We start from the raw sequence: 15062 nt of genomic DNA on the forward strand, positions 1-15062 counted from the left end.
AGATTACGGTTGCGTGGAAACGTTGAAGGCTTGTAAATTGATGCATAACCCAGTGAAACAATGAAGCTATGGTCTGATACAAGGTGAATTTGATTATAAAATTCAAGTGAACTAAGATTGTCCCGATCCTAGCTGCATATTTGATGAAATTTACACATGTAAATAGGGAATCAAATTATAAAATCCAGCCACTCATGTAAAATATGCCTAAGAATTTCGGAAACCTTGTGAATTTCAATGGTTATATGCTTATACAACTCGAGGAAGCTGTCTCTTTTTAATTTTTTTTTTCACGTGAATTCCTAAAAAATTTAATTTTTACCCTTCCATTCTTCAATTAACTGTTTATGATGCGTGAGTGTGAAAATTTATTACAATCACACAGCAATCGATTTCTTGAACTTGGGTCTACGGTGACAGATCAATTTATTTCTTAAAAAAAAGTATATATTAAGTCCAAGAAAATTAATTTGAGGTTCTGGTAGACAATGGACATTTACAATTCATCGTGAATGCTTCCTTTTCTGTGTACCTTTGGAGAGTGATATTCAAGAAGATACGTCGCAGCCAATGATGCATGCAAAGCTGCACCATAAGGAAGTACGTCTTCATTCACTTCAAATAGAGGGGAATGGCCGAACTGGAGCCGTCCCTTAGTCTCGTTTACCATCCCCACATAGTAAAAGTATCCTGGTATCGTCTCCGCGAAAAACGAGAAATCTTCAGAGCCCATCACAGGCTGGAGCTCTTTCACGCTATCGACGCCTAGCATACGTCCTGCTACACCGAGGAAGTGCTCGTGCAATCTTTGGTCGTTTACCGTCACCGGATAGAAGGGTTTCTCGTTTTCGAAGAAGTGAAGTGTGGCGTTACAACGTTGAACTGAAGCTTGGAGGGTGACAACCTGTATTCATGTGAATGCACAGATTTTTTTTAGGAAAAAAAATCTGAGATTTATTTAGGAGCAGATGTCGAAAGTTAATATAAGCATGGCGAGATGTGTACATTCGAGGAATGTAAGATTCTAGTTAAATATTCAATTCTCAAGAACCAAACCTCCTAAGAATCGAAAAATGATTTTTATGCATCCATCCTTGCATCCCATTCTATGTAACATTGTATCTAAATATCATGTTATTTGAAGCCAGAAAACTTGTTTAGTCCCTAAATACTTTTTACTTTTTAGGGCTACGATATTTCTCATATTTGAATATAAATCAAATTAATTACAAAAATGTTGCATGCACCAATACATGCTAGTACTTATAAAACATCCGATTGGATTAATGCCACAAAATGAGCAAAGGACACCACAAATTTCTAAAAACTAAATCTCTATGCTCATCCCCTGGGCAACAAAAGTAAGGGGATTGAAACACCTCGAATATCCCACACCAGTTGTATATATATCCTTGATGCATATCATATCTTAATATTAATCACATTGAGAAGCTTACCTCTTCAATGCGATGTTTGAGTTGCTTAAAACTTTCTTTGGAAAATGCTCGGAAGGTTCCGCCAATCGTAACTGAATCCGGAATGACATTGAATGCACGACCACCTTCAAATTTGGCAACAGTGACTACCTGAAAGATCATTTCTTCGACGTAAATTGTGTACATATTCACAAAACGAAAGAATACAATAGTTTGTATATAAGTAAAGTATAATATCAGATGTTCACAATAGTCTCATGAAATCTGATAGAAAAAGTTTTACCTGTGAATCCAAAGGATCAGCTTCCCTTGAAACAAGTTGCTGTAAACTCAGGATAATATTTGAACTGGCTAAAATTGGGTCTATAGTGTGCTGTGGGGTGGCAGCATGACCACCTTTCCCACTAATAGTCGCCTCAAAAAACCCACAGCCAGCCAAAACTGGGCCAGATCTTGCGGACGTGGTACCTATAGGATATTTAGTCGAGACATGCAAGCCAAAGATTGCATCAACATTCTCTAATATCCCAGCATCTCGCATTTTCTTTGCACCACCACCACCCTCCTCTGCCGGTTGGAAAACCAAGATAACGGTACCCTAAAATTCGAAAATATACATAAAGAAAATCTTTAACTTACTTGTGATTCATCAGAAAGCCATATTCAAATCCATTTTGTAGAGTAAGATGTCATCTGAGATGAGAATAACATTTACTATAACAAAAAGAACAGTTTTGAGATATTCTCATTTATCAGAAAGCTCGAGTCATGATGAAAAAACAAATAGGTGGCATCTGTTATGCACTGGCATTTAGTCCGAAAATATTGTCTGCTAATACACATATTGACTTATATGACCCCTTACTAATTGCAGTAAGTATTTCTATCACAATTGAATCTCTTTTTTTTTTTGGCATCCAGCTGTGTTAGAATGACAATGGTTCTGCTTATTGCCAATTGTCTATTAAAGGAAAACCATTTCAGTTGTCAAATACCTTCTGTGAATCTCTCTCTTCCAACCCAAACTACAATTCTTTGCCAGATAAAAATCAAGATTTTGATGATTCATACAAGTCTAAGGTTACTCTTCATCAAAGACAAAACTCAAACTGCTCAAATCGCAAAATCCTACGTCAGGCTTATCAGTCATATGAATCAGACAATAAAGTGAAGTCATTTTGCATAAAAGTTTGTTAAATAAAGCGGAGAAATAAAACCTGCAATTCACTACTATGCTCCTGAAGTAACTTAGCTGCACCAAGAAGCATGGCCACATGAGCATCATGTCCACAAGCATGCATCTTTCCAGGAACTTTACTTTTGTGTTCCCACTCCACTGCTTCCTAATCAAATTAAAAGCCAAGACAAATTCACAATAATATCTTATCAACAAATTTCACAAAAATAAACTTAGTCTTCGCTAGGAGAAAAAGATCAAACAGGATTGAACTGGTAATCTAGTATGTTGATTTAGAGGGTAAGAAACATATCTCTACACAATACTAAGAAAGCAACTGTTAAAAATGGCCTCCATCTCGGCAAAAAATGTGTGGTATTACACCTAGACTACGCCTACTTTTTTAATATTTGAAATCTATGTTCGACCAAGATTATGTTCGACTAAGCTAACATCCATTTCCCAAGTAACTATTGAATGACTGACATACTTGAAAGGAAAATTTCATGCTACCTAAAGGCAAAGGTGCACACCATGGATGCACCTTGGGCCAGTACTTTGAAGGGAGTATCTCATCAACCGGATTTGATCATATGGCCTACCAGCAACACAGAGCCAGGATTATATTCCCATAAATTACACATCAAACTCTAGAAAACCTTGACATATCACGCAAAATATTTAAACAAAAGTATTATTTTTTCAGGCACGAAACCTGCATAGCTAAAGCGTCCATATCAGCTCTAATGGCGACAAAAGGCGGACTTCCAGTTCCAATGTATCCAACCACCCCAGTAACAGCAATTGGATGTTGATAAGAAATGCCCAATTTATCAAGCTCATTTCTGATGAGCTTGCTGGTGTCAAATTCCTCAAAACCAAGCTCTGGGTTTTCATGTAAATTCCTCCTGATGCTCACCATCCACTCCACAAGATCAGGTCGTTTGGCCAGATCCAAGAATTTTGATGGGATTTCAGGTAACCCCTGTTGGGTTAGAAAAGGCTCAGAAAAAGAAAGCTGCGCCCACATGATGTGAAGAAAAGGGATATACATAAAGAAACCCATCATTCGTTTCGACGAAAAGTGACGAATTCTTGTGAATTCTGGGTTTGAGTCGTCGCTGATGAACTGTTTGTTAATTGTTTAGTGTGGGGAGTCTCGGAGTTCACGATTCTCGATGGTGAAATGCGAATGATAGTGCAAGATTAATATTTTTCAAATTTTTTTATCTCAATAATTTTATGAATAGATTTTTTTATTATAAAAAAGACAGAAAATTCCATTAAGACGCAGAATGTAAATCAAGAGCTATGATATTGTCAGAACCACTCAAATCGCCAATTTAGAGAATGAATTTTCAATGTTATAGCTCCATAAAGTCTCAAGAAAAAAAAAAAAAAAAAGGTCTCAATTCTTCTATAAGATTATTTATTATAAGATTATTTATTATATGAAGTCCGTTTGTAGAGATTCAGAAAATCCATCCCACCACGACTGCAATAGTGCAATTGATGAACTGCTTGATATGGAGTAGCTGTAGGAGCAAAGCTATTCATTTCTAAGATATTATAACCAAAGTTAATTAATGTCAATTATCATCAAACATTGCTATACGTTGTAGTATATATTGAGTATTTATTTTCATTTTTTAAAGAAAGTTTATAATAATTAGTTTTGAGATCTTATCCCGAACTCGAAATATTTGTGATAAGTCAACTGCAAGCATCAACAACAATGTAATTGATCCTTTCGAAAAACGAAATTGAACAATTTAGGTTCAGTTGAGGTTTTAGACGAAGTTTATTATAATTTAGTTTTAAACCCTAAAAACTTATCTCATTTCGAAGCATTTTGGTGTCAAATCAACTATAATTCTATAAGAATCAACAAGTATTTGATTCTTACGAAAATGAAATTGAAGTTAGGTTCTAAAAAATGTCAATGAGTTCGAAAATGCATTAATTAGGATGTATCCCGAAATTTCTATTCCCAGTTTTCTCTCTTTGGCAAAAAAGTGTGACCCTTCATCAAAATCTATAAAAATATTATTTCTATGCAAACTGACAAATTCGCAGAGTATGTATCATCTTTACAAACCCAATGAGCTAAACAATTTGTTTACCAAACATATTGATTTTTTATTTTATTTTTTTTTGCCAAAACCATGCTAATGACACACCTATTACGACTCGAAAAAAATAAAAACGACGCCTTCGCTATATTTTACATGATAAGGGATATATGATCGAAATTGATTCTTTTTATTCGAGTAGATTATCATATTCGAACTTTGTATCAACCCATTGATAAAATTGGTTGCACAACATTTCTTTTTTGTTAGATAAAGAGATTGTTATAGTTAAATCTCGAATCTGAGATCTCGTCCCAAACTTTATGACCTTGATGCAATGGCGGAGTTAGGAATCGAAATCCACCCGGGCTAAAAATTTTAACGAGAAACAAAGAATAATGAATAAAAATTAAAACGATGGTTAATACATATTCATTGTAGCCTTAATCATTAATAAGATTTTCAATAATTTTTTTTGGAATCGTGCGTAATTTAAAAATATTTGTCTGATATCACATCCAAATTTGTGTTCAATATGACATCATATCAGCAACATGAGATCAGCGCGATGCATAATCTAATATAAATAAAAACTTGAAAGAAACACACAATTAAACTTTTTATGAAATAAAAAAATTACAATTCTAAAAAATCCTTGCATTGCAATGCAGTTACTTTTAAAATAAACAATATCACAAAGTTAAAAAAATTTTAATAAAAAACAAGAAGAACGAGTGAAAATACTATTAAAAAACGGTGATTGATTGATATGAAAATTAAATTGAATTAAATCTAATCAAGAAAACAAGGACGGAAAAGATCAATTTTGAGACATATGGTCTTCTTCATTTTTTTAGGGTTTAATGCATACGGCCCCTTGTAAATGTTCTAATTGGCTCATAACCCCTCGTATTATTTTAAGTGGCTCCACGGTCCTCGCGTATTTGAAATATTAGCTCACGTGTCCCCGATCCATCATTTTTGTTTTGCACGCGCGTAAGATGCAGGTGGTGCTTGTATGTTACCCATATTTTTATTTTCAATTCCTAAAATGCCCCTCCCCTCATTTATTTTAATCAATTATTCGGTTTTATTCTTATCTCCCTTCGTTGTCTTCTTCATTCTCACTTTATCAGTCAAAGCCATGGAATCCAAAGCTCCATTTAATTCAACCAAGAAGCCCATGTTGGACTTAAGGTATCCGATTCCTCCACTGTGTGCCTGCAACAAGAGAGCAGAAATTAAGGTTGTGATGTCCGAGAGAAAAAAATCAAAAGGTATGTTGTATTATAGTTGTACATTGAACAACTGTGGTTCTTTGGATGGTACAAGCCCGAGACACACACGTTGGTACCAAATGGTGGCAAAGAAGAATTAAGGGAGACTAATTGCAGCAGTTTCAGTTGTCCTAAAACTAGAGTCAAGGCTCCTGAAGATGGCGAAGCTAACTCCAAGGAGCCAGCATTGATGCAAGATCCATCGGTCACTGGTTATGTGCATGTTTCCTGGGTTGCCTGTGCCTTGCTTTTCCTTGTGCTCATCGGCCTTCTTTCTAAGTGATAGTGTGTTCATGTAATTGGTAGTTATCATGTGCTTTGATGTATTAAGTACTGGAGTTTTAGTTATGGTAGAATTTTGGGGTAGTATGGGAGAATTCCAGTATCGTATGCATTTGGTCATGGATTGTTTGCTCTTGTATTTGGTTATGAATGAGATCAAAATTATGTTTATTGTGTTGATAAGTTTTTGTTTACTGCATTAGTGTTATCAATATAAAATAAAGGACTGAAGCTCAATACAATCTCAATACAATTCAGAAACCACAAGCTCAATTACACTTAACAAAACCAAAAGACATCATATTCAAGTTTTTATCATTAGAGTCAAAGTTTTCAACAATTTCCATTAAACCAAAATATAAAACATTAAATTAGAGGACATTTTCTCTAAATTTCCTGATAAACACCAAACTAAAAGCCCTATTTTTCTGCAGAATATGCACTGGAACTTGTCCTAACATGTGCATCAACATTTGCACTTGTTGCTTGAGTTCCTGCATTGGCAGCTGAACCTGCACCTGCACCTGCACCTGCAATTGAACTAGCACCTGCACTTGCACTTGCACTTGCCCCTCCCAAAGCACTTGCACTTGTCCTGATCCTTGCACTTGCATTGGCCATTACTCTGCTGTAGTGACTCATTTGCACTCTTCTATTCAAATTATGCATTTTATAATGTACAAAAAGTGCTTTAGAAGATAGAACATGAGAAGATAAGAATCCAAAATGGAAATCGAATTTTGAGCATATGTGAATACACCTTCACAGAAGCAGATGATCCATTTGCAGAAGTATTTGATGGTGCATTGTCTGCTTGTGGCTCAGAATTTGATTGTGTATCCATCTGTTGAAGGTTATCCTGTGAAGAATTGTTCGACATTAGTAAATTGAAGCATTATAATTCCAAATTAATTTGTTTCTACCTTTGGATGTCTTGAGTGATGAGATGCTTGAGCTGATGAAGGCTGTGAACCTCTACTTTTCTTCCTTGTTGGTGGTCTCCTAGACGATGGATGTTGCTTTGATGGCCTAGAAGAGGCAGTCTGAGATTGCCCTGGGTTTCCGTGTACCTAACACACAAAACACTGTCAATATCAACGTGAAAAGAACTTAACAATTACATTTTTATTACCTTAAACAACTTTGATTTTGGATGAACTTCATTGGTACATGTTGCTACATTATGACCAAGTTCCAAGCATCTTGAGCAAGCATGCTTCAGTCCTTTCCTTGTTGAAATGCTACCACCTTCATCTGCTTCTTTTCTTCTCAATCTTTGTGGTCTTCCCTTTTGTTTCCTATAAACTGGAGCATTTAAAGGCTGGTATTGAGTTTTGAAATAGTGTTCTTGTCCAGGAACAGCATGAATGACATGAGAGTATGTCCTCAAGTACTCCATCTTGCTGTAGTACTTGTGGACAAAATCTTCAATTTTCTGTCTTCCTTGACCAATTGATGTGCACGCATGCGAGCAAGGATAGCCACACAATTGGAACATGCCACATGTACATGTCCTCTTGCTCAAGTCAACCACATATTGTCCAAAAACACCTTGGGCAGACAAACAGTTAACCTGATATTCTTGGTTTCCTGAGTAGAATGCATAATAGCTCCTGAAAATTTTCTGATTCTTGTTGATCCTCCTCAATATGTTGGGGCAAATGTCACCTACATATTTCTCCATTCCAGCCTTCTTCTGTTGCATTCTCTTCATCAATTTGTTTCGTATGCATTCCAGCATTGTGATGATTGGCTTATCTCTTGCACCCAAGATGTAGTTGTTGAATGACTCACAAAGATTGTTCACCACCACATCACTCAAACAATATGTTTTGAAGTGACTTCTAGCCCAATGCTCTGCTGGGATTTTTTGTAGCCATTCACTAGCTGTCTCATAAGTGGGATTCACTTTAGGATCTGCCTCAGCAATAAGTTTCATGTAATTCTCAAAATCAAACTTATTTGCTGTACATCCAGCCTTCCAAAACAATCCTTTCAATTCCACTCCCCTATACTTCTTCTTGAAGTTTTGGTACATGTGTCGCAAGCAGTACCTATGCTCTGAATCAGGTACAAGTTCTTTTAATGCTTCAATAAGTCCCTTCTGTCTATCACTAATAAATGTCCACTTATTCTCACCCAAACCTCCTATATCATCCAATAGCTCTGTAAGGAACCATGTCCAATTCTCTCTGTTTTCTACCTGGACAACTGCCAAGGCGATGGGGACCATGTTATCATTGACATCTCTACCAATAGCCACTAGAAGCTGCCCTCCATGAACTGTCTTAAGAAAACAACCATCCAATCCTATAATAGGCCTACATGCTGTTAAAACTAGCTTTCATGCCTTGCAAGCTGTAATATAGCCTATCAAATGTAGGTGGTTCCACATCTTCCTTCCTCTTAATCATTAACTTACTGCCCGGATTGAATCTCAACACTGTCTCCAAGTAATCCCACAACAGCTGGTATTGTATACTGTCCACCCCTCTAATTCTTTTCATGGCAGCTTTCTTTGCCCTCAACACCTTCCAGTAGCTAACCTCAACCCCACACTCTCTTATTATCAAATTGCTAAGTTGTTCAATATTTATGTCAGGATTGTCTTAGACAAATTTCTCAATCCTTTTGCTCAAATAATTGTAGTTTGCAAACTTGTTTTCCCGGACTCTAGCACATGAATGTTCCCCAGTAATTGTTTTTATTTGAAATGTAGGCCAACCCATAACTAAAGAAGCATGAATTCTCCAACTACATTCATTTTTGCACACAACAGTTATTCTTTTGGACTCATTTTTCTTAAAATCCAATAGAAATCCATGTCTCACCATGTAGTCCCTCAAAACCTCTCTGAATTCACTTGCATTCTTGAACTTCATACCAACCACAAGCTGAAATCTCTCTATATCTTGACCCTCCCTGTATGTAGGATGCCTAGGGCCCTCATCTCCTGATCCATCAAGACTTACCAACTCATCATCCTCACCATCATCACTATCCCAATCATCATGACACTCACCCACCTTCCTTTTTTCCCCTACCTTACTCTTGCCTTTATCATTTGTTTTTTCACAAACCTTACTCTTACCTTTGTCATTACTTTTTTCCTTAGTCCCTCCCTCTCTTACATCATTAATTTCAACTCCAATGTTATTAATTTCTACATCAGATTCAAAAGAGTAAGAAGATTCAGAATATTCAGTTGGCATAGAGTAATTTCCATCTGATGAGTCATCAAACTCACTTCTCTCACTAATACCTTCATCAATGTCACTAAATCCATTTTTATGGGATACAGCTGTATGATCTTCTTGATCACATGAATCAAATTCATGTTCTACATGGCTAGAGTTATGAGGTGAAAGAGCAGGACCAGAGCATGTATTCACCTCGGGTATTTCATGAGCATTTAAATCAAAAGCATGAGAGTTTGGTTGAGGTTGTGATAAAACAGGTGAGTTTGGTTGAGGTTCTGGTGACACATGACAAGACCTAGAATGATTTTCATCATGAGAATGAAATGAATGACCACTAGAAGACTTTTTTCTATATTCAATGTAGCCTACTGGACCTGAATGAATGAATTCACTAGCAGGAACAACATTCCCATCAGGATCCATCACCATTTCTGGAACTGGCATGGTCTCCTCAACCCAAATTGGAACTGTTTCTAAGTTCTTGTAAAAATCATACATTTCAGTAACTTTCTTGTCTCCAGATATATCTGTAAGCCCATATTCTATTACATACCCAGGAATTCTAAAAAAAAACGCACATTCAACTTGTTGCCACCACACAAACGGTACATATAATATAAATTGCTGTAGTTAACCTATCAAAGTCAACCTTTTTAAATTCATGCTTAAGCCCCCCAACATAAACTATTTTTGGCTTTCCGGGCTCGCTTTGGATCTTAAACAAACCACCAACCCACATCTCAAAATTAACTGATGACTCTATAATGTACTGTTTGTAAGAATAAGAAATGGAAGATTACCTAGTCCACCACACTTCCAACTTCAAATTCAGAATCCCATCAACGAATATCTTTGTTCCAAGATCTGGTTCGAGTTTAGGGTTTCTGCGTGAGAATTTGTCTGGTGAAATTAGGGAAGAGATTGAATAAGGGTAATCAATGCCTGAATATTAAAGCATATACACATTATATTACCGGGGTATATTTGTCAATTCATAATTAAGATATATTAAAAACATATTATAATTGAGCATGGGACACGTGAGCTAATATTTCAAATACGCGAGGACCGTGGAGCCACTTAAAATAATACGAGGGGTTATGAGCCAATTAGAACATTTACAAGGGAGCCGTATGCATTAAACCCCATTTTTTTAAAATGGGCTAAATGTGGGCTATTTAATTTTTAAAATTTAATTACCCGAACTAATATAACATTTGTCCAAAACTAACACACAAAATTATTTATAAAAAATATATATATAACATATTAAAAAAAATTAAAAAAGGGCCACCCGGGCTTGGGTTTTTTATTAAATTAATATAAAATTAATAAGATGTAATTAAAATATTGCATTCTGTAAAAATTGACCAAACTAGTACAATCCGGGACAGTCTGTCCCGGATTCATCAGAGACCTGTATATTATATATATTAAAAAAACTATAGGCCCAAAAAAAATCGGCTGGACCAAAAATTATCGGTCCAGCCGATTTTTTTTAAAATAAATTAAGTAAATAAGCTGTCTTATCGGTCAAAAAGGACCGATAAGACAGCTCTCTGAATCTGAAGCAGGCTGCTTCGGATTCAGAGATTTACGTGAATCAATGCTACACGGACTCAACAGACTTAATTATTTATGCATATATTTGTGTTCAATGTATTTCTCCTTCCCATTTCATTTCATTCCCATAAATATTTGAATTCCTCTTGCATTTTTTTCATGCTTCCTTCGCCATTGTTAAAGGTAACCGGTTATGTTTATATTCATTATTTAATTTATTGTTTTAGATTTCTTTTGTTATGATATTTTTATTTAGTTGATATTTTGTTCTAATTTTTTAAAAATATTGTCAGATTATAATTTAATTGAACGGTTGATCTTGCTTTCGTACACAATTAACAGGTAATTATCATAATTTTCTTACAATTCTATTATTGTTTAATTTTTGTGGAATATAATATTTAAAATAAATTTAATTTAGTTAAAAGTTTTTTTTCGTATTTTATACTTAAATTATTGATGAATTATACACAATTAATTTGTATTTATGTACTTATTTTAAGAATAGAGTAATAAATTAATTTATTTTAAAATTATAAGCACGCAATTTTTTATTTTTTTTATTAATTAGTGTGATTACATTGGATTGATTGTATGGCATTGCCTGAGTTTAGATCAGACTGTTATTGTTTATCGTGCGTGATCTCTACAATTATGCTACTTTCCCCAAGTAATGTCTTTTCCTCTCTTCGATATTATATTGTTTAGATTCATTAAAAATTGTATATACCCAATCCACATTATCATCCTTATTTATGAAAAATCTTACATATAATATTCCAATATAGCGAATTTAATATATTAATTTAAATGAAGATTGTCTTAATAACTAACTAAATAAAAAATAATTTTCAAAATTTTTAAATAAAAAAATAGAATATTAGATACAATTGTGAGTTAATAGCAAACTAAAAATACATAATTAAATCTATTTAAGAAAAATTAGTATGTAAATAAAACTTCATGTTAAAATAAGTTGTAAGTATTCCGTAATGATTTTTTGAAAGAGTATATTTCCAATAGTAAAGAATAAAAATGCCTAATTATTATTATATCAATTAAGTATATATATACGAATTAATTGTTTGAATTTAAGAATAAAATATATTATTATACAATTAATAATTTTGAATGTTAATAATAATTATTTCGACAAAGAATTTTTGAAAATAATTAAAATTTCTGAAAAAAAATTATAGTACAAATGTAAATATGATATTTATTATTAAATTTTTACTAATTTTAATTTCCTAACCCCAAAGTTTAAGTAAAATAATAATTAAAATATATAAAACAATTAAATTTAATAATAATATAAATATGTATTTATTGTAATAATTAAATATTTAATGTTAAATAAAGTTAGTAACGAGTACAATATTATTGTTAAATAAATAATATATTATAATGATCAATAATAATAAAAATATGGTGAATAATAATTACAGTAACTATAATCTTAGTTATATTATAAATCAAAATTAGTTATTATTGAATTTGTTGAAATTTTAATATTTAAAATTAAAATTAAAGAGTATTTTTGGAAATAAATAATTTGTCAAGTTTTTTTTCATTGGTTTTTTTTTTTATTTCTCTTAGCCTCGTTTAAATTTGAGTTCATCTTCATTTTAAAAAGAAATTAAACTGAAATGAACTATTATCATATATATGAAATTTATATTGAAACTGAATATAATCTTGGTGAACATAATTTATAATTTTAGTGAAATTAATTTATAATCTTAGACAAAAATCATTAGTAGGCATGAATTTGTGTATATATTTTTTTAGTAATTCAAGTTTATAATATTTTTTCACATATTATCAGTCGAATCACAAATAATAGAAATGATGGATTATTATTATACCAATTTATTCACCTTTAACTAACACAATCAACAACATATTATTTGCTACAAAGAAAAATTTCATAAATGCAAAAGTTTTTATTATTCTCATCAGTTATATTTGGATATTAAAATTAATATAGCTTATATCCATATTTTATTAATTGCAGGATGACCGAAAATGTAGATAATGTGTTGTACTTACAAAATGGACATATTTCGAATAATATCAATGCCGAGAATATGGATTCACTAATACTTCCACGTCGTTCCGATCGTTCTCTATGGGCATTGTATAATGAAGGAATTCACCATCGTGTTCGTCAATGTTTGGCGCACATGGGTTTTTATGGTATCTTACAGTGTGGACCAATAAAATATTATGATCATCACTTGCTTACAGCCATGGTAGAGAGATGGCATCGAGAAACCCATACGTTCCACCTTCCAGTAGGTGAGACCACGATAACCCTACAAGATGTCGCAATGATTTGGGGTTTAAATATCGATGGCATTCCCGTCACCGGTGTAGATACCGCGTACAGTAAAAATGAGTTGCAACAACGTTGTTTATATTGGTTGGGTTTCATGCCCGGTGATAATAAAATCAAAGGTGGCCACCTTTCCCTCGGCGCTATACGAAAGCACTGTCTTGATCATATGATTCAGGATGACAGCACAGATGACGACGTGGCAAAATATTCTCGTTGTGTGGCATTACTGATTATCGGTGGATGTATGTTTCCGGACTCAGAAAGTTCTGCTGTAAAGCTTATGTATCTACCATTTCTTCAGGACATCGATAGAGTGAATACATATAGCTGGGGTTCGGCTGTATTGGCTTATCTTTACCGAGAGTTATGCAACACATCCATGGAGTCAAAGAACGGTCTATGTGGGCCTATCCAAATACTTCAGGTACAATTACACTAATATAAAATTAATATATGTTGTGGTTAATTTTTTTATGAGAAGTTGATATTTTATATCGTTACAGATTTGGGTGTGGTCACGGATTACACTTCTGACTCCGGATATGGTACAACAAAGTCATCTGGCATCGGAGCAAGTTGCCGATGTGCTTCAGGGATTACCGTTCCCACCTTATGGCGCAAAGTATTTTTCATAAACACTTACTATTTAATAAGATTCTATTATTTCTTATTAATGTCCTATAATGTCTGCTTATTCATATCATAGGTGGAAGCGTGGGTTTTCATGGGTGCACACTGTGCGTCATTCTGTTCGTATAATGAGAGATATGCTTGATAGGATGATAGACGGACAGGTAAAATTTTTCACAACATCTATAACTATAAAAATATTTTATATATTGTTTTATGATAAGCATGTTAATATTTTTACTTTAATTTTTTGGCAGTTTAAATGGACTGTATATGATATGGAGTCACCAGAGTTGTCTATTTACCTAGAGGGAAATAGAAATCTCCTTTGTCGGTCTGCATGTCCACTGATAAATTTTGATATTGTTGAAATTCATCGACCAGAGAGATGTCTTCGACAATTTGGGATGCGTCAGGGTATTCCCCCACCCGCCACGAACTACGACATATTTCATAAATTAACACGTCAAGGGCGACCCAATTACGATTGGGCCTCCTTTCACAAACAGTTTGTGGATATGTGGACTGATAGATATAATTTTGTCATGAACGGGGAATTTATCATACCTGGTACACCTGACACCACATTGGAGTATATTGGTTGGTACCGACGTATTTCTCATATTTTCGTATCTCCGACGCAAGTACCTGCGACTATGGTTGGATATCATCCCATAGATGGAAGATATCGACAATCTTTTGTAAGATGTGTTACACTTATTTTTTTTATTTTATTAAAGTTGAAAAACTTGAGATAAATGTTAACATGCTCATTCTATTATTTTGCTTATCATGTAGGAACAACAATATCAGGGACAAGAACATGCATTTATGTCGCAACCTCCAAGATGGACACAAAATGAGGGTGAGGCCGGAACTTCTACGACAAATCATCCTAGGTGCACACAAAATTATGGGGATCCCGGACCTTCGACAACAAACACTACATTCTATACTCCGCCTATGGTCTCGAGTTTTGGAGGATATGATCATGACTTCCACACCCCATATGCTGGTAGTTTTACACAACTCCTACAAAGTGACTTCCAGCCATTTATGCATAATATACGCCCTCGATTAAATA

At 34.1% G+C, this 15062-nt stretch overlaps 1 protein-coding gene across 1 annotated transcript; it reads right to left on the minus strand.

Moving 5' to 3' along the window:
- Window positions 1-432: 432 nt before the first annotated feature.
- LOC140873260 (IAA-amino acid hydrolase ILR1-like 4) lies at window positions 433-3702 on the minus strand. Its single transcript, XM_073276335.1, has 5 exons — window positions 3329-3702; window positions 2654-2779; window positions 1720-2034; window positions 1458-1586; window positions 433-904 (listed from the first exon to the last, which is right to left on the minus strand). Exons 1-5 carry the CDS (start codon window positions 3680-3682, stop codon window positions 497-499), a joined length of 1332 nt encoding a protein of 443 aa, XP_073132436.1. The 5' UTR covers window positions 3683-3702; the 3' UTR covers window positions 433-496.
- Window positions 3703-15062: the final 11360 nt, after the last annotated feature.

This window comes from Henckelia pumila, unplaced genomic scaffold (assembly GCF_033568475.1).
Source record: "Henckelia pumila isolate YLH828 unplaced genomic scaffold, ASM3356847v2 CTG_525:::fragment_3, whole genome shotgun sequence".
Lineage (NCBI taxonomy): Eukaryota > Viridiplantae > Streptophyta > Magnoliopsida > Lamiales > Gesneriaceae > Henckelia > Henckelia pumila.

Bases quoted from the DNA above. Each gene is read 5' to 3' on its own strand.
- LOC140873260 (XM_073276335.1), bottom strand. From the start codon at position 3,682: ATGATGGGTTTCTTTATGTATATCCCTTTTCTTCACATCATGTGGGCG. The intron at 1,587-1,719 runs GTAAAACTTTTT...ATGATCTTTCAG, and splicing joins CTGATCCTTTGGATTCACAG to GTAGTCACTGTTGCCAAATT. The intron at 905-1,457 runs GTAAGCTTCTCA...ACATGAATACAG, and splicing joins TCAAACATCGCATTGAAGAG to GTTGTCACCCTCCAAGCTTC.